The sequence below is a fragment of the Protopterus annectens genome, chromosome 8.part0 (assembly GCF_019279795.1).
Source record: "Protopterus annectens isolate FY-2018-M chromosome 8.part0, PAN1.0, whole genome shotgun sequence".
Lineage (NCBI taxonomy): Eukaryota > Metazoa > Chordata > Ceratodontiformes > Protopteridae > Protopterus > Protopterus annectens.
Window position 1 is genome coordinate 835,380,554 of NC_056741.1, and position 21,237 is coordinate 835,401,790.

General features: G+C 40.5%; 1 protein-coding gene across 1 annotated transcript in view; it reads left to right on the top strand.

Moving 5' to 3' along the window:
- PORCN (porcupine O-acyltransferase) overlaps positions 1–20,043 on the top strand; it is a 279,229-nt gene extending 259,186 nt beyond the window's left edge. Inside the window, exons 13-14 of the mRNA XM_044079316.1 lie at positions 10,386–10,499; positions 18,050–20,043. Coding sequence (XP_043935251.1) covers positions 10,386–10,499; positions 18,050–18,151 — 216 coding nt within the window. The 3' untranslated portion in view covers positions 18,152–20,043. The remainder of the gene's footprint in view (positions 1–10,385; positions 10,500–18,049) is intronic.
- Positions 20,044–21,237: the final 1,194 nt, after the last annotated feature.

The following is a 21,237-nucleotide window of genomic DNA, read 5'->3' on the forward strand; positions in this document are numbered from 1 at the left end:
GGATCAGTGGTTATATAATGAGAAAATTGAAGCCCAACTTAATACAGATGCCTATAGTCAAGTTTCTCGGAATGAGATTAATGGGGCGTATAACAAAATTAAACAAACTATTGAAGATTTGTTTATTGAATCATCTATTGATATTAATGTGTATCATTTTTTATCAATGACGGCCCCTTCCATCCCGGCAATTTTTGGCACTCCAAAAATCCAGAAGTCTTTAGTTGAACCACCTTTTAGAATAATTGTAGATGGATGAGGTTCAATTACTTATGGTTGTGCCAAATTTGTTGATAATATTCTTAAACCTTTTTTGGATACAGAACCACAAATATGTAAAGATTTGTGGTCTTTTTTACAACATATTAACAAATTGAAGTATAACCCGAACAGCATATTTCTAACAATAGATGTCAAAAATCTTTATACGGTTATCCCACATGACTTAGGCATCGAATGGACCTCTGAATTTCTCTTAGCTAAAAAAGCAGATTATAACAGCATTTACTTAGTGACCACCTTATTAGACCTTATTCTAACTAACAATTACATGACTTTCAATAATAAATTCTTTTGGCAAAAATCAGGTGTTGCTATGGGTTCTCCTTGTGGTGGCAGTTTTGCCAACATGGTAATGGCCCATTGGGAGCACACCTGCTTATACCAGATTCCCCTCTTTCAGAACAATATCTCTTGGTACACTAGGTACCAAGATGATATGTTCTGTTTATGGGATGGCGATTTAGCAGATATTCCAACCTTTATTGATCTCATATCAAGTACCACTTCTTTTCTAGAATTTACTTATGAGATAGGAGTCGACTCCATTAATTTTCTTGACATTTCTCTAGAAAAGGACAAAGTTAAACAGGCTTTCAAAAGCAACATTTTTAGAAAACCTACTTATTTGAATGCCTTTTTGCACTACACTAGTTGTCATCCCTTCCATCAGAAGCGTGCTGTAATAAAGGGTCAAATGGTAAGAGCAGCACGCATGATTTCTGACAACCTAGATTTTGAAAGTGAGTGCAATCTGCTGCAAAATATGTTTTTGAATAGGGGTTACCCTTCTCATATAATAACAACTATTAGGTTGGAAGTAGAACACAAAAGAGCATCTGTTTTTTTCACACCACTATTACGTCCTGACCAACAGTCCGAACATAATGTGGAGAACGAAGCTTTGCTTGAAGACAATTCTGGCCATAATAATTTGATGGAATCTAATTTAGGTTCCTCTAAATTTCAAAATAAAAGCTTACATTACACAAGCTTTTTGCACACTTATTCTCTTCACTCTAATTTCATTAAGGATATGCTATTTAAGAATTGGACCTTAATTAAAAGTAACGAACAACTTTTAGAAGTTTTAGGAAATAAACCTAAGCTAACTTATAGGAGAGGTTTGAATTTAAAAAATATATTAGAAAAAAAGCATGACATTTGTTTAACACACTCAAATATTAAAGGTATGTTTAAATGTGGCTGTTGTTCACAGTGCAAGCATATGTTAGTTAGTAACGTTTGTAACATTAATGGTAAAAAATATTTTCTTAAATCCAAGTTTAACTGTGACAGTAAAATAGTCATATATGCAGCATTATGTCAATTCTGTAATGCGTTTTACATAGGTAAGACGGAAAGGAAGTTTAGGCAGCGAGTGTACGAACATTGTTATGCTATTAACAAAGGAAATCCTAATAACGCTGTTGCGAAACATATTACCCAATACCCAGCTCATTCTTTTAAATTTATTATTTTGCAACAAAGATCCTTGGACATCAGAGGAGGTCCCTGGCAGTTAAAGCTAGACTTAGACGAACTGAAATGGCAGATCATCACAAATGCCCATTCATTTCCAGGCTTAAATGAAACTTTGTCCATTAAATGTGTTTTAAAATTATTATCTTTGAATAGATAAAATAATTATTTAAAATTATATGGTAGGTTAATATTCAATACTGGTAGCATTCCACATTATGCATTTTATGTTATTATGTATTTGTATAGGATTGTGACATTCATATATATTTTTATATCTTTTCTTTCACACATTATCAATTTTGTCTTTTTAGATTGATAGTTTAATCACATATTTTAATGTTTAAAATTGTTGCTTATATTATGTATATGTGTTTTTTGGTATTGCTCTTTTAAGCATTAATTGAATGATAATTAAGTTAATTATTTAAATTCTAACTGACTAGAGTAAACTGTTTTTGTCTGATGAAGGCTTGGTAGTGACCGAGCCGAAAGCACTTACATTAAACAGTTTCTTCAATTAACTGCAGCTTGCTCTTATCGCTTTCAGTTACATCTTTTGTGTTTTACTAATAGAAATTTTCGTGAGTGTTCCTTATGTTAGTCTTTATCGAATATTGCTGTAATATCTGTAGTTGACAAAAGTTGCAGGATGTTCTTGTAAAACTTCTCAGTTATTTCTGAGAAAAGGGGTTCTTGTGTTTCAAGAAAATGTGTTGCAGGAAATAGTGAGGCATTTTCTGTTTTGTTTCATGGTCACTTGCGCAGCATGCACAGAACTGGGCAATGACTGTATGGAATATTGTTCCCAGTATCGCTGAGTGGAAACAGCCCAGACACTGCATTTTGTAGGTCAGTTAAACTGGTCTTGGTTGTACTGCGGTTTAATTTCGGTGCATTTTAGTGAAATTCATTTAGAATGCGGATCAGTGAAATGTATCCTCTTAACAGTAAAAATGTTTCTTTAAACTGAGTTTTGTCTCTCTGATTCTTGTACTGCTGTTATCAGTGGTATACTTCAATCAGTAGTTAGAAAATTACATTTTGGATGTAAAACCTCATGTTCTTGCTCCCTTCCACCCCAGCTTGCATTTAAAATGCATCTACCTCTCACAGTGTTGCCACTTGATACATAGGGAGGAAACTCTGCCTGTCACCCAGCTGAATGAGGATTGAGTAGTGATGGGGTCCTGGAGGAACTGGCTGGGCAGGGCAGGAGTCAGCAGTTTACACTGGTTAACCAATGCCAGGGAAGAGGAAGGCAACAAGTCTTGGTGCTGTACTACCCCCACCCCTCCCTGAAGGTTGTCACAACAGAGGGTGTGTGCTCACCAAGCAGGAAGCAATGTAGCTGGAATCAAATGTACACTGTGTGTATGTATGTTCTGAAGGCATGTATTTTGTTCATGCCTTTCAGCTACCACTCAGTATGAGAAGATTAAGGCATACAGCAATTGTTCCATATCATTGCCCGAATTATATGTCTCCCCTGGAGACTCTTGCTCCCTGTGTGCACCACAAAAAATGAATAGATGGGAGACACTCTTGTCTTTTGGTATATGCAGCACAGAATGAGCAGTAAAGGAGGGGAAATAATCTATGGTCATTAGACAAAATAGGTCAGAATAAGCAACTAAAATGTTGCATCCCACAGACTGAATAACATGTATGTGTCATTTTCATCTTTTAAATCTACAGCTATGCAAGAGTGATGTTTTTAGATGAGTAATGCTATCTCTAAGCAAATTGCATGCATATATATTCTGTGCATTACTTTGGAGGCTGTGGACGTATTCTGGCCTCAGAAAGTCACAATGCTCCTTAGAGGTGCTCAAAAATAAAAATTAATAAATTAAAAGCTATTAATTTCAAGACAAAGTATGCCTTACAGCGCCCTTATTAGATACCCAGTGTTTAAACTCTTGGTGATTTGGAAAATGAGAAGACTTCCTCATGTAAATGATGATGGGTAACTGAGTGAGTAGTGAAAGAGCCAGCTTTTTTTTTTTTTTGTGCTTTTTACCCCCGTTGCATGTCGAACATCTCCTGCCTTTTGGAAAATCATCCCATTCATTACCATCACTGGCAGGAGTTGACTGGGAAAATACATAATTCAGACAGCCAGCAGGGGTGATTTGAGTTTTTTCTTGTATGCCCTTATGTCCCTGCATGTGCCCAGCTAAAAAGAGGAAGGGGGCCATGCAATGGGCTGTTCATGTGTGCAGCTTCACCCCCTAACTCTAAAGCATGGAAAGTGGTTTCTCCAATCTCCATCAGGGAAACTGCACTTCCTGGTGTACTGCTCATGTGCACAGTCTCTCCCTCCACTTCACCCAGGAGAGGCTGTTAGCCCATGCCCCTGCACTCCTCACACTATCTAGTTCCTCCATGGCTGATGTTGTTAATTGAACCCCAGCACCTAAGTCATTGTCGGGGCTCCATCCGATGTGCCACACAACCAGGCATAGCCTTGTTGACTCACAGTCCTGCCACCTTTTTATTAGCTGTCTGCCAAACTCTGACAGCAATGTGACTACCAGGAATGCCTCCAGATGAAGTTAGTGTCTCACAAATGTTATGTTAATGGAGACATAATTCCCCCCAGCATTCAGGTCTTCAGTATTCACATGGTGTGGATGATCTCAGTTTTAGTGTTTATTTCTCATTGTATGTAGTGAATGAATGAAACAAAACTACTGTTGCCTGATGTTCTTCGTGTTTCACTGTTGCAGTCATTACAATTGGGTTATCCTGCTGGCAGGCTACCCTCAGTCGACCTGAATTCCAAAGTCTAGGTCCGGCATCGGTTGCTATCGCCTCTTCCCTGACGTCAGTGCGCCAGGGGTATAAAAGATGCAGTCGACGCCAATTTCTTCAGTCTTTCTTGCTGCGCGGTGCCTGAAGCAAAAGCAGTTCGCAAGTGCCGGTCAGCCGACTCCTAAGATTTTCGTGTTCGAATTTCAGATCTGAAGTCTTCACTAAAAGCTAAGTACCTCATTGGGGAAACTTTTTTCTTGCTCCAGACCGATGTCAGAAAAAGTTAATAATTATATTTCTTATGGGAAGCAAATACCTCATAAGGACTTTCATTCTTACTGTATTCCTTGCCAAGGACCTGACCACGACATTGCTAGTTGTAGGTTTTGTGCTAGATTTAATCAACGCACTATTAAGCATTGGTACAATTTTGCATTTCACTATTTTGGCAGAAGATTTAACTATACAATGTCATCGGATAGCCATCCGACTACCGGAATTCACACAAAATGCAGAGAAAAGGACAGGCATCCGAGGTCCAAAACCAACGACGAGGCTTCTTCTAAGCCAGTCGCTGGTTCGTCGGTTCTCATTGAGATGCCTTTGCAGCCCCTGACGACCGCTACTTTAGACTCGAAGGCTGCTACCGACACCCACGTGGAGTCGCCCAGGCCGCTGGAAGCTCAAGGCATTGGACCTTCGGAAACTATTCCCTCAGATGTGTCCGGAGTCGCTGAGCAGGCATCGTCTTCTGAGAGTGTTTTCAGACCTACTCAATTATATGTTAAAATGACTTCAGCTTCAAAGGCAAAGACTAAAGAACCTTTAAAGACAAAGAAACAAATACAACAGTCTCATGGACAGGCCTCCATGCCTAAAAAACAGATGCTCAAAAAGACAGAAGGCCTAATTACTTTGATCAGGGGTTCCAATCCCCCTCCTGATAAGAAGCCTAGACAAGACACAGAATATGAATCTTCAGATCAGGTTTCCATTTCATCTGATTCCTCTTCTGATCAGGAATACTCTCTTCCTCCCTATGAGGATTCTGATGCTGAAAAATCTATCCCTTCAGCCTCTCCTTCTGAGGATTATTCTTTTGGGGAAACTTTACATACCATGAGGGAACGTTTCCACTGGGAGAGCCAAGATTATTCAGAATCTAAGAAAAGGCTCAGAGACTTCCTTTTACTTCCACAACACAGGCCCCTAGCTATTCCACCCATGTTAGACATTGTAGATGATGTATTTTCAGAATCCAATCTGACCCCTGACTCCTTACCTCCAGCTCCTGTTAAGCCGAACAGGTACTACAGGGTTCCTGACTCTCATAAATTCCTTTTCAAAAATCCTGCTGCTGACCCAGAAACTATCTCTCAGGGTCCCAAAGTGGTCAAGGCTTCCACTGCAAAAAAACTCTACTCCCTCTGACAGGGATTCCAGGGCACTGGACAGATGGGGAAAAAAGATTTACACTTCTGCTATCTTGGCTATAAGGGCTTTAAATTGTCAATTTCATGTGCTCAAATATCAGCAATATATTATGTCACTGCTTAAACAGAAAATGTTGATAAATTTGAATGTGCAGAAAACAAAGAAATGCAGGATTTATTGCATGTAGCTGAACAAGTTGGAAAGAATACTTTGCAATTTGGTTTTGGTTCTCTGGAGGCCTCCTGCAGGGCCGCAGTTACGGGTTCTGTCATAAGGAGGCATGCTTGGTTAAAGGAACAAAATCTACCTGATCATGTTAAAGCAAAATTATTAGATGTTCCATTACAGCATGATGCTTTGTTTGGTGTTAAAGCAGAAGAAGTCTTAAAGAAAATGGAGGACAAAGCTAAATCTATGCAAACAGTCAAGGATTTCTTACAGGTACAGCCACCAAGATTTAGCAGGCACTGGCCTACAAAGAATTGGTCTTTTCCAGTGTCAGACAGGCCACAAAGGGGCAGATACAAATGCCCTAGAAGCAGATCCCAGCCCCAAGGTTCGTACAGGTCTAAACAATGGGGTGCTTCTACCTCCAAAACTGGAGAAGACAAATCACAGCCATACAGGAAACAGTTCCAATGACTTCCCCCTGCTTGCGCCAAGCATTTATCTTCTGGCAGCACCTTTAGGGGGAAAACTAGCACTTTTCTCTCAAAACTGGCACATAATAACCCAGGACAAATGGGTCTTAAACATAGTGTCACAAGGCTACAAGTTTCACTTCCATACCCTGCCAAGGGCAAACAGTTGGCCAGACCTGCCAAAACATCAATGGGCAGAGGCACAAAAACAAGTGTCATCCCTCATGGACATGAGGGCCATTCAACAAGTACCAGTGCAAGAGCAGGGACAAGGATTCTATTCAAGACTGGTCTTGGTACCCAGAAAGGACAAAGCCTGGAGACCAATACTGGACCTATCTATTCTAAACACATATCTGGATATTCCAAAATTCAAAATGTTGACTCTACAGCAGCTTCTGCCCATGTTGGGCAAGAAGGCTTGGCTTGTGACTTTAGATCTAAAAGAGGCATACCTGCATGTCCCAATCAGACAAACATGCAGAAGATACCTCAGATTCAAAGCTGGCTCAATGCACTACCAATTCTCTGCACTGCCCTTTGCCTTATCTACTGCGCCCAGGGTCTTCACAAAGTGCCTGGCACCAGTAATTGCATACTGCAGACAAAGAGGAATACAAATATATCCTTACTTGGACGACTGCCTCATTCAAGCAGAGAACAAGGACGTTCTACTACAGCATCTGGTGTTTGTAAAGAGATTACTACCATGTCTAGGGTACACAGTCAACGAACAGAAATAAAAACTAGTACACTCTCAAGAGATAATGTTCCTGGGTGCAAGCTTAAATACAACTGCCCAGATGGCTTATCTCACGCCAGACAAACAAAGGCAACTGACTACCTATTTCAAATTGTTGGCAACAAAGGCCCAGTTATCTGCAAGAAAAATTCTGCAGGCTTTGGGCTTCATGGCATCCTGCATTCTACTAATTCCATATGCAAGACTGCATATGAGGAAGCTTCAATGGTACCTAAAAAGTGTTTGGACTCAACATTGCCACAGCCTGGAAACAATAGTTACTCTCATTCCCTGCCTGCAACAGGAGTTTCAATGGTGGGCGAAGGCCTGTCACCAGAACAAGGGACAGCCATTCACTCTACCCCCAGCTACACAGACATTAACAACGGATGCTTCGGATTATGCCTGGGGAGCCCACATGGCAGGAAGATGTATTCAAGGCACATGGTCCAAAAACGAAATGCATCTGCATATCAATCAAAAAGAGATGCTAGCTGTTCAAAATGCCCTGACAGCCTTCAAGGACCTACTTCATCCGGGACAACTACTGATAAAAACAGACAATACCACTGTCATGTGGTATATAAACAAGCAGGGAGGCACTCATTCTTACCCCCTTTGCAGACTAGCCATGACTTTGTGGGACACAGCATTGACTTGCCAAGTACATCTGCAGGCACAATTCCTGCCAGGAAAGACAAATACTCTGGCAGATGAACTAAGCAGAAACCTCATGGATCCCCACGAGTGGAAACTGGATCCACAAGTCTTCAGCATGGTAACAAGGAAATGGGGATGTCCGGACATAGATCTATTTGCCGCACCTCACAACTACCAACTAAAGAGATTCTGCACAAGGACTTATCACAGACAAGCATGGAAATTGGTTGCCCTATCTTTCAGCTGGAAAAACTTAACAGTATATGCCTTTCCTCCTCTGCCTCTCCTCCCCAAGGTACTCCTAAAGGTCAGACAGGAGAAGCCAAAAATGATACTGATTGCCGCAGACTGGCCACGCCAGGACTGGTATCCATTCCTAAGGAACTTGGCTCAATGCCCAGCCTGGACCTTACCTCAAGTGCCTCATCTGCTGTCCCAGCAGAACAATCATATCCTGCACAGCCAACTCAAGACCTTAAATCTGGCAGCATGGCGGATAATGTAGTCATACAAAATGCACCTCTCACTAAAGCAGTGATGGATGTCATTTTGGAGGCTAGGAGGCCTAGTACTAGAAAATCCTATGCTGGAAAATGGAAGAGATTCTGTGTTTGGAACCAGGCACAAGGAATTGACACAGCTGTACCAAATATTCCTCAGATTTTGCAATACTTGTCTGAGATGTTGGACAAAGGCCTATCCTTTTCATCTATAAAAATTCATGCCTCTGCCATTTTGGCTCATTACAATACAGTCACCAATCTTTTCTCATCCTTTATTAAGGCAGTACCTCAGAGGGTTCAAAAATGTAAGGCCTCCAAAGAGATCACCAATACCTGCATGGGACCTCAATTATATCTTGGAAAAACTCACTCTGTCTCCTTTTGAGCCAGCCGCTACAGCTGATATAAAGTTTTTATCTTGGAAAATAGCTCTGCTCCTAGCAATAACTTCTGCAAGCAAGTCTCAGAGCTACAGGCACTCATGGCTGTGGAATCTTTTATCATTTTTTGTCCAGACAGGGTTTCTCTGAGGACAAACCCAACATTTATGCCTAAGGTAGTGTCCAGTGTGGCCCTTAACCAAACTATTCATCTGCCTACCTTTTATCCAAACCCACAGAATAAGGGGGAGAGAATTCTGCATTCTTTGGACATACACAGACAGCTACACTTCTCTTTGAACAGAACCAAAGCTTTCAGAAAGACGGAGCAATTACTAGTGGCATATGCTGCAGGATCACAAGGAAAGGCTATCTCAAAGCAGACTATTTCAAAGTGGATAGGCCACTGCATTCATTTCTGCTATTCACAACATGACAAGCCAGTACCTAAGGGCATTAGGCCACATTCAACCAGAGCAGCAGCCACTTCAGCGACCTTCCTCAGGGGAGTACCAACCAAAGACATTTTAGAGGCTGCTACTTGGAGTTCAGTGCACACCTTCACAAAGCACTATCGCTTACCACTCTACTCTAAATCCAGGGCAGGCTTTGCCACTGCAGTTCTGCAGGGCCTAATAGCCGCTCCTAATGCTATTTAGCTCCACCTCCCAACCTTAGCTTTGGGATTCAACCCAATTGTAATGACTGCAACAGTGAAACACGATGAACATAGTACAGTTGTGTACACTTACCATAAATGTAGATGTTCCGGTGTATTCACTGTTGCAGTCCAGTTACCCACCACCCCCCTTATCTTTGCTGCAACTTATCTGTACTTCTCTATTCTATACAACCTATGTGGTGTATTTGCTTGTAGATGAAGGCAAAATATATACTTTGGTGCATGCATGTTTTATTGACATATTTTTAGCTTACCCTTTTGGGGGCACCTGACACCTGGGGCAAGAAAAACTGAAGAAAATGACGTCAGCTGCATCTTTTATACCCCTGGTGCACTGACATCAGGGAAGAGGCGACAGCAACCGACGCCGGACCTAGACTTTGGAATTCAGGCTGACTGAGGTTAGCCTGCCAGCAGGATAACCCAATTGTAATGACTGCAACAGTGAATACACTCGAACATCTACATTTATGGTAAGCGTACACAACTGTACTTTTTAGAAACAGCACTGTATAATAGTAATGATAATGCTGTTTTGATGGCTTTTACTGAATTTTTATAACCGCTTTATTTATAATATACATCAGCACACGATAATGAGATAATTCTGTCATCTTGAGGTCATTATCTATTTAAAATTCTACTCTTCTCATTCAAGACATTTAATAAATTATATTTTATTAAAGGAAGGAATTTAACTCTTTTTATTTTTATTAAATGAAGGAATTTAACTTTTTTATTTTAACAGCTAGTATATAAAGTAGTTAGTGGATTGCTTGTAATTTAATGTCACATTGCTAATTCTTATCCTTCTCATATTTATAGCAGAATCCCCTGGTATGGGCTGTTAATCTAGCGTTTGGGATTTTGGCGTTGTTTCATCTAGCATACCTTGGCTGCCTCTTTGATGTTGACGCAGATGATTCTGTGGAGGAACAGGTATGGCGTTTTACAAATGCTGTTTTATCTTGCAATTTACTTAACTGCATTACTGGGTTTTTTAGCCTTCCAGATTCTTTTCCACTGTAAGTCTCTGAAGCATCAGACTTTCTGAGGTAAAACTATATTGAGAAGTGGACTCTCCAGTAAACAAAGTAGATACAGTGAGAATACTTTGATGGAAGTTGCGTATTTAATACACAGTGTTTTCAGAACAGCTCAATGATTCGTATTGCGATTAGAAGTGCTGTTAATTCTCTTTATAATCATTTTTCTTAATTGTATTTACTCTATATTTTACCCCGTGCAAACCTTTACTCCTTCCTTAAAGTATTCTTCTTCTGTTTTTGGTTGCTCCCGTTAGGGGTCACCACAGTGGATCATCTCTTTCCATTTCTTCCTGTCCTCTGCATCTTGCTCTGTCACACCAACCACCTGCATGTCCTCTCTCACCATATCCATAAACCTTATCTTAGGCCTTCCTCTTTTTCCTCTTACCTGGCAGCTTCATCCTTAGCATCTTTTTCCCAATATACTCTGCATCCCTCCTCAGCACATGTCCAGACCAATGTAATCTTGCCTCTCTGGCTTTGTCTCCAAACCTTCCAACCTGGGCTGACCCTCTAATATACTTATTCCTGATCCTATCGACCCTCGTCACACTCAGTGCAAATCTTAACATCTTTAACTCTGCCACGTCCAGCTCTGACTCCTGCCTTTTTGTCAATGCCACTGTCTCCAACCCATATAACATAGCTAGTCTCACTACCCTGTTGTAGACCTTCCCTTTCACTCTTACTGGTACTCATCTGTCACAAATCACTCCTGACACTTTTCTCCACCCACTCCATCCTGCTTGTACTCTCTTCTTCACCTCTCTTCCACACTCACCACTCTGAACTGTTGATCCCAAGTATTTAAATGCTTCCACCTTCACCACCTTTACTCCCTGCATCCTCACCATTCCTCTATCCTCCCTCTTATTCACACACATATAGTCTATCTTAGTCCTGCTGACCTTCATTCCTCTTCTCTCTAGAGCATATCTCCACCTCTCCAGGGTCTCCTCCACCTGTTCCCTACTCTCACTACAGATCACAATGTCATCTGCAAACATCAAAGTCCATGGGGACTCCTGTCTGATCTCATCTGTCAACCTGTCCTTCACCATTACAAATAAGAATGGGCTCAGAGCTGATCCTTAATGTAATCCTACCTGCACCTTAAATGCATCTGTTACTCCCACCGCAGACCTCACCACTGTCACACTACCCTCGTACATATCCTGTACCACTCTTACATACTTCTCTGACACTCCCGACTTCCTCATACAATACCACAACTCCACTCTAGGCACCCTGTCATATGCTTTCTCTAAGTCCACAAACAAAGACACAATGCAACTCCTTCTGACCTTCTCTGTACTTCTCCATCAGCACTCGCTGAGCAAACATCGCATCTGTAATACTCTTTCCTGTCATGAAACCATACTGCTGATCACTAATCATCACCTCCCTTCTTAAGCTTTCACTACGCTTTCCCATAACTTCAGGCTGTGACTGATCAGTTTAATCCCTCTGTAATTACTACAGCTCTGCACATCACCCTTATTCTTAAAAATTGGTACCAAAACACTTTTTCTCCATTCCTCAGGCATCCTCTTGTTTTCCAAGATTTCATTAAACAATCTAGTTAAAAACTCCACTGCCATTTCACCTAAACACCTCCATGCTTCCACAGGTATGTCATCTGGATCAACAGCCTTTCCATTCTTCATCCTCTTCATAGCTATCATTACTTCCTCCTTGCTAATCCACTGCACGTCATGATTCATTATCCCCACATCATCCAACCTTCTCTCCCTCTCATTCTCTTCATTCATCAGCCCCTCAAAGTACTCTTTCCATCTGCTCAACACACTCTCCTCGCTTGTGAGTACGTTTCCCTCATTATCCTTTATCACCCTTACCTGCTGCACATCTTTACTAGCTCGGTCCCTCTGTCTAGCTAATCGTTACAGGTCCTTTTCTCCCTCCTTAGTGTCCAACCTTTCATACAACTCTTCATATGCCCTTATCCTTAGCCTTCATCACCTCTCTCTTTTCCATGCATCTCATCTCCTTATACTCCTGTCTACTTTCTTCATCTGTCTGACAATCCCACTTTTTCTTCGCCAACTTCTTTCTCTGTATACTCTCCTGCACTTCCTCATTCCACCACCAGGTCTTCTTGTCCTCCTTCCTCTTTCCAGATGTCACACCAAGCAACTTTCTAGCCATCTCCCTTACTAGCTCTACTGTAGTTACCCAGCTATTTGGTAACTCTTCACTGCCACCCAGTGCCTGTCTTAACTCTTCCCTGAACTCCACCTCACAATTACCCTTTTTCATTTTCCACCATTTGATCCTTGGTGCTGCCCTCACACTCCTCCTCCTCCTCTTCTTCATCACCATTGTCATCCTACAAACCACCATCCCATGCTGCCTTAACTACACTTTCCCCTGCCACCACTTTACAGTCTCCAATCTCCTTCAGACTGGCCCTTCTACATAAGATATAATCCACCTGTGTGCATCTTCCTCCACTCTTGTATGTCATCCTATGCTCCTCCCTCTTGTTAAAATATGTATTCACCACAGCCATGTCCATCCTTCTCGCAAAATCCACTGCCATCTGACCTTCTGCATTCCTTTGCTTAACACCATACCTACCCATCACTTCCTCATCCCCTCTGTTCCCTTCACCAACATGCCCATTGAAATCTGCTCCAATCACCACTCTTTCACCCTTGGGTACAGTCATCACCACTTCATCCAACTCACTCCAAAATTTTTCTTTCTCATCCATCGCACACCCAACTTGTGGAGCATATGCACTAACAACATTCATCATTACACCATCAATTTCCAGCTTCATAAACATTACTCTATCCGGCACTCTTTTCACCTCCAAAACACTCTTAGCAAACTGTTCATACAGGATAACCCCTATGCCATTTTGTTCATACAGGATAACCCCTATGCCATTTCCCCTACCATCCACACCATGATAAAACAATATGAACCCACCTCCGATACACCTAGCCTTGCTACCACTCCATCTGGTCTCTTGCACACACAATATACCAACCTTCCTTCTGTCCATCATATCAGTTAGCTTTCTCCCTATACCAATCATACTGCCAGCATTCAAAGTTCTGGCCCTCACTACCACAGTCCTAGCCTTTACCTGCCTTTGGGCATGCCTTCCCCCTCTTCTCCTCCTTCGGCCAACAGTAGCCCAATTTCCGCCAGCACCTGTTGGCCAACAGTACTGTTGGCAGTCATTGTTAACCTGGGCCTTGACCGATCCAGTATGTATATCTGTACTGTTGTCTGCATGTATGATTTGGCAAAATTTTATGCCAGATGCCCTTCCTGATGCAACCCTTCCCATTTATCCGGGATTGGGACTGTCACAACGAAATGCACTGGCTTGTGCATACCCAGTGGCTGGGTAAAGTATTCAGCTGTCAAATTAATTTCTCATTTCCTCTCAGTTCCTTAGTGACACACACACACACACACACACACACACACACTTTCAGCTGCAGTCTCATTGCTTGCATCATTTTGTCTTGTTTCAGTTGTGGGTATAGGTTAGTGCTCGTGTGATGTTATCAGGGACATCAGAACTGCCTGCATCTTATGTAATATCTGCCCGTCTAAAGTACCTTTTTTAATTCTAGTATAATATACTTAAAACTCTTGCATTTCAAGTAGTGAAAACAACTGCATTAAATAGTAATATGTAACTTATTTTTATTAGCAACCAAGAACTTTGTTTTCTTGGCTAATCGTAAAAGTGAAGCCCTTGCTACATTTTAATGTGTGTCGATTCTTGCTGTTTGAATAACTAATTTTGTGGGTTAGCATACATCTTGGAAGTTTGAGTAAATTTATATTCCTTTTCTTTAATTCATACCCCTTGACCTAATTGTACAGACGAATGGGCTTTACTTATTTACACAACCTCAGCATGTTTAACAGTTACAGTTACAAATGCATTTTCCACTTGAAATTCTTGTTTTCATGGCCCAGGTACAGAAGTTTAAAGTCTGTGATCCCACCTTTGTTACATATATTTTTTTTCACAGATTAACATCTCTTTATAGTTAATATTCTGTCTGGCAGTTCCTTGATATCTAATTCTGTAGAATTCCAGTATTTTGTTCAGCATGGAATCGAGGAGAAACTCTAGCACCGAGAGACCAGTTTGGCAATTCTGCTACGATCTTTTTCAACAGTTTTCTAATGAGTCAACAAGGGCAGCTGAAAGAGAATACTTTTCTCCTCATGTTTTGTCCTGAGGAAATTGCTGATTTTTTATAACATACATCCACATTTTTGCTCATGATCTACACTGGTAACTTTTAAGTAAATAACAAGGCTGTTTATTACTTTTGTTTGCTGGAGAGCAATGTATTATATGCCTTCCCTTCATCCATTGTATGGAACAGCAAGCTGTTCTTCATGTGGAGATTATTTAATCCGGGATTTTATTGTGATTTGAAAAAAAGCCATAGAAAAGAGTTAAGAGATGTTCCTTGACTTACTTTTCATATTCTTGCCAATTTATTTATAATATAAAAACAACCAAACAGTATGAGAGTTCAAATGATGGTACATGTGATACTGCTATAATTTATAACTAAAGGCACATAACACTAAATCTGATGTACCATGAATTAACTTTACCACAATGGTGACAGCATATAGTTATTAGTAAATATTACTTGAAATGTGTACCTGAGACAATTTTCACAAAGATTTTTATTTCTCAAGCAATGTAGTATTTTATAAGAAACTTATTTTTTTCTCATTTCTTCCTGCCTGTAGTGCACATGGTACCAAATTAAGATAAATTCCACCTGAGGCACTAGGAAGCCTTCCACTCTATTGGTGTATTTTTAAAGCGGAAATGGTTCTCCATCTGGTCTGAGGGGAATTCTGTGCTGCCTCATTTGGTCACTTTGCAGGTCATTCCAAAGTATCCCAGATGACTGTACTTTGTATGTCTTTTGCTTCATGGTCAAGCTACATGTCTGTGTGGCATTTCTGCCTGTTATGGGTTTGTAGAAGTCAGAAGTATCACCTAGGACTATTTACTCAAACAGTTCCTTAAAGGGTTTTTACATGTCTGCCCACTTCTGAAGAAAATACCTCCTCAATGGGATGTGAATTTCATGATCAACAGACTTGCCATTCTACCTTTGAGCCTGTTGGTTCATTGGCTCTGGAGTTAGTGTCTTGGAAGACACTTCTTGGTGACCATCACCTTTGTTTGCAGGATATTATGGTTTCAGGATCCTAAATGCTAATCCTAAAGGATAACCAGTCTCAGTAGAAGACCTTAGATGTTATTAACTCAGATCATCTCCAGAAATTGTTTATCCCTGTACCAGTCCATCCATCTTCCTACTTTGTTTTCTTTCTGAGGGAATTCAGTGCATTCACTGCTGCACTTTTACTTTTTATGTATTTGCTACCACTCTACAGATAGGAAGGGTTACTTGTGAGTGCTACTCATGGCTGTTCTCCACACTGATTGTCACTCACTTAACAAGAGGTGAAAGTGTTATGACATGAGTTCAAAAGCCATGAAGCAGAATTATTTTTGTCATTGTAATTGTGAGTAGCTAAATGTGTAACCTCCTGTGCTCAGAAAGGAGAGAAAGAGTATGCCCATGTTTCATTTAGACCAGATAAGGTGCTTCCCCTTGAGAGAGAGCCTTCACCCAGGAATTACTGTTTGTACCATGACATCAGGAGTCATACTTGATTTGGTATTACAAAATTAGGCCTGCTGACCTTTTGACATTTGCTTTTTGGTCTTCCTGTAGCTGTAGCTTTGGCTTTTGGGAGTTGGTTATAACATATGGAATTCTTCCCAACAGTTAACCAACTGCAGAGGTGTCCTGGCATCTAATGTAATGGCATTCTCCATATCAATTAATTTGTTGGGGAGAGATCTGTGTGGGTGGATGTTTATCATTCGTCTCCTATCCATGGACATCCTTTTCATCTAGCAGCTGTGACCTTATCTGTAAATCAGAAAATATGTATTTATATATTCTGTTTATGCTGTTGTCCTCAGTTTCTATTTCCTAAGTTGCCCAGTGCTAGACCCAGTCTCCTAGCCTGATGTGCGATTCCATGGCATGAAGTGGCAGGAGACATGATTATGTCTTACTGCAGGAATGGAAGAAGAAAAATAGCCAAGCAGGAAGTCTGGTGTTAACTTACTGTGGAGGTCTTTCTTAAAGCTCAACTAATTTTCTGAGGGTTTACATTTTTTTTACTTGTTTGTGGCGAAGGTCATCATTTAGAATGAAAACTTGATGACAGGAAAACAAAAGCCTATATTACAAGCTAGTTAGATCATTCATTCTATTCTTGTGGACTGTATCATGGCTGAAACAAAAGTCTGCAAAGGTCATTCTGCTTACCCGTGTACTGATTAAGTAAAGGTAATATACTAAAGTGCATTATATTGCTATATTAGGGGAAGGTTTTGCTTTCCTCTACAAGTCCATACAATTGGTGAGACAGGTAGCAATATACTCATTTTGTATAGCCTTTGACTACTTCATGTTAATGTGCTTTACAGTCAGGACTTGCATTAGATTATAAGACAAGTGTCCCATGCACTTTCATTGCATTAGATTATAAGACAAGTGTCCCGTGCACTTTCATTGCATTAGATTATAAGACAAGTGTCCCGTGCACTTTCATTGCATTAGATTATAAGACAAGTGTCCCGTGCACTTTCATTGCATTAGATTATAAGACAAGTGTCCGTGCACTTTCATTGCATTAGATTATAAGACAAGTGTCCGTGCACTTTCATTGCATTAGATTATAAGACAAGTGTCCCGTGCACTTTCATTGCATTAGATTATAAGACAAGTGTCCCGTGCACTTTCATTGCATTAGATTATAAGACAAGTGTCCCGTGCACTTTCATTGCATTAGATTATAAGACAAGTGTCCCGTGCACTTTCATTGCATTAGATTATAAGACAAGTGTCCCGTGCACTTTCATTGTTTGAAATGCTGTATCTGTAGTAGTGCCATGCCTTTTCCATCTTCTTCATATCCTTTCACCTGTATCATAGTCTTCAATACTTGACTGTCTCTATGGATTTAGTCTCTGCCACTCATTCCAGAAATCTTTTCCTTGAGTCCACAACCCTATCATTGAAAAAAGTACCGTCAGAGATCCAGGGAGTACCTACAATCTGCTGCTTTTGTCTTCCGCCTCTGTTCCTTCCTGCTGAAAATGACCACTCCACATACTTGTATACACCAGTATGATGAATTCCTTGTCTTTTTTGGTTTCAGGTGAGAAGAGCTTTAACTCCTGTAACTTCTAGTCATATTTATTATTCACCTAGAGACTGACAGGTATACCGTTAAAATGTTTTTTTTTTCTGTTTAAAATGCTGTTTGTTTTTGCTGATGACCTGCTGTTAAAAAAAACGACTGAGACCTTTTCTTCTTCTGTTTCAGGGTTATGGAATGTCCCATACTATTGCTAAGTGGTCTGAACTAAACTGGGCCAGCCACTGGGTGACCTTTGGCTGCTGGGTTTTCTACCGCCTTATTCGTTGATTGGACTCTACAGCTTTGTCCAGTGATTGTGGGGAAAAATGTGTGGATACATTTATTTGTAAAGGGTGGTGAGAGGCCTGGTATGCACTCTAGAAATGATCTCTCCTCCTTTCTGTTTTTGTACTCTTTTAGAGGTGAACATAAAATACTAAACTGTCCACACACAAGCTGCTGGGTTTTGCAGGACAGGACCATTATTCTCCACTGGAAACTATTACTGTTACATAATGATCAGGCATTTTAAGTGGAAGTCAAAAAAATGGAACTCTGTGTACCTGTAACGTGTAATGTGTGCTCCAGAAAAAAAAAAAAACTCCTTCATCTGAATTTAGTAGTATTTTTGTGATTCTAGTACTTGTTTGTTATGATTTATTTTATTTGGAGTAAATGATTTTGGTTAATAAAAGAAAACAAGACATTCATATTACTGTTTACTGAAGCTGCAAGCATTATGAGGCTATGTTAGGTGTTGTTATACACTCCCAGCATGTGATTATGAATGCTAACTGACCTGCTTCATGGCTGTCCTCAGATGTCCACGCAGGCCCATCTTTAGGAGTATCACTGAGGAAGTAAAAAGAAGCTGGAGAAATTAGTGTTGCCTGTCAGCATATCATAGCATTTCATTGAAGCCCTAAAAATTATCAACCAAATCTGGAGGGTGAAGTATATTTGGAAAAAATTGTCAAGTGCAGACTGATGTCTGTTATGTCTGTAAACTTCTCTGTTTTTTTTTTTTTAATCTTCTGATATTGTACTGTGCTTGACTGATAATCCCAGCTACCATTTTTAGGTAGCTCTTTCAATTGCTATCTTGGCCGGGGCTTCTTACAGTGGGGGAGTGCTCTTGTCTCCCATTGTTGTGGGGTTCTTAGCAGTCATAGGTCAGTGATGCTGTCATTTAAGCTGTCAAGGGTTTGCCCCCTTTTGTCCTCTTCACTTAGAGTTGTGGAGAAATGTACTTACATTAGCAAATCAAATTCATGTTTCCTCATGCTTCCTCAAGATACTTGACACTTACCAATCACCAATCACCTAGTTAACATCAATGTTGTAGCAGTCAGTCAGGAGTAGATTACTTGTTAGCTAGGCCCTCAACACTAACCCTTTTCCCAGGAAAAAGAGCAGCATTCCAGTTGCTTGATCCTCTCTTGGTTTTGGGCCCCTATTCAGTCTTTGTTCGTCTGTGACCCCTGTGCACATTACTACTGCTGTAATGGCTGAGTGACAGTTTTAAACTTAAGGTGGTAAGCAGAAAGGTAATAGAGGCATGCAGGAGAAATGCTGAATATAAAAAAAGAAATTAAAATTTTGCTGATGACAGGATTTCTCCATGATAAGGTACTGAACCTTGATATCAGTTCATCTTTAGGAAGAAGAAAAATGAAAGACAGATAACTGCATTATCATTGGTCAGATCTGATCCTTTCCCTGGGCTCTTTAATTTCACTGACATGGGATTGCTAATGATTCATTCTTTAAAATAAGTACAAGAAACTTGGTATTTATGTATTGCCTTCTGTCTATATGTGTAACTATGAAAGTGAAGAGATCTCATACCCACAGTTTGATGGGTATATTTGAGCTGTAGAAAAATGTGTTACAGTGGCATTTTACGTATTAAAGATAACTGATTACTGTTTTTATTCATACAAAATTGCAGCATTGAGTTTGTCTCCCAGTTTCTGATGCCTGGTATTGTTTAAAAAGAAAGTTGTATTTGTATTTGATGGTCTGATTATCATTTACAGCCAGAACAGAAAAAAGTGAAATGGCAAACATAATAGAAAAAAAGAAAAGATGTTGTGGTTCTTTCCAGCAACCTTATGAATTGTAATTTTTCTTCCAGTATTTTAAAAGTCCTGCGTTTAAATAAAAAAACCTTTCCATGATTGTTGCATTTCAAAATTGCTGTTGCACCTGGTTATTAATTTTGAATAATTTTTGTGCATTAAAAATGAAAATATACCTATAGACAATGACACATAAAATTAATATTTCTTTTATACCTGAGCAGGGTCTGGTGCATAATTGTTTTAAGTTTAGTAATTACACATGCTTCAGTCTGATAGTGTAACTCTTCAATTTCTTATTTGTAGACTTTGGGAAAAAACTTAAGGACAGACAGAGGGAGGACAAATGGTGATGGCGACGACTGGACAACTACCTAGGCATGGGGTGTAGTGCACAAGAAGGGAAACACCATGACTGGGGGATTAGGGTGGGGTAAGACTCCCTGCCAAGCTGCACATCAGTGACAGCAGCAAACCCACCAGAAGTTAGTTATCTCTGTGACTGCCATTATGGCTGTGATCAGCTACTGGTGGCCATATGGTCAGGGCCATGAAACTGCGCGACTCTGCAAGTTGCCCAAGCATGCACTCCAGGGTGCCAGTCTGGATGTCCAGCTGCTGGTCTACCACAGTCCATGCCAGACTGTCCACCTGTAATTGGGTGCCCCAACAGTGCCCCCTTGTGCCATTTCCCAATGAGGAACCTATGCCCCTCACTGGAGAATTTGCACAAGAGGCCATCAGTAAGCTCTCCAAGTCACCTCCCACAGGATGACCTTTGTCATCCTGCAGAGAGACTGGGGATTGCTACGAATGCAGCAGGTGGTGGGTGACCACTGCTGCACTACATCCCACTCCGCAGCTGTCACTGCAGAAAACGATCAGTATAAATGGAGAGAAATAAAACAACAGATGAATAATAAAATTAAGAAGATTATACTGATAATGGAGATAAAGATGATGGGGACAAACAATGATCAGTAAGCTGTGCAACACCTTTGAACAGCAGAATCTGGAAGGAGAAAAATGCAGTCAGCAGAGCAATGGTAAAATACATGCTATAAAAGGGCCGGGGGCACTGGCACACCTGTGGAAGGACAAGAAGATAACCAGGTAGGATATGTTAGAACATACCTTGTCATTGCTCTGTATGACAGTGGCACAATGTATGACTTTTAGTCTGTGTGTGTGTCTGTGTGTGTCTGTGTCTGTGTACGTGTGTGTGCTTGCATGCATGCTCGCATGTGTATATGTGCAGTGGACAATGAAGCAAGGCAGAAATGACAACAATGT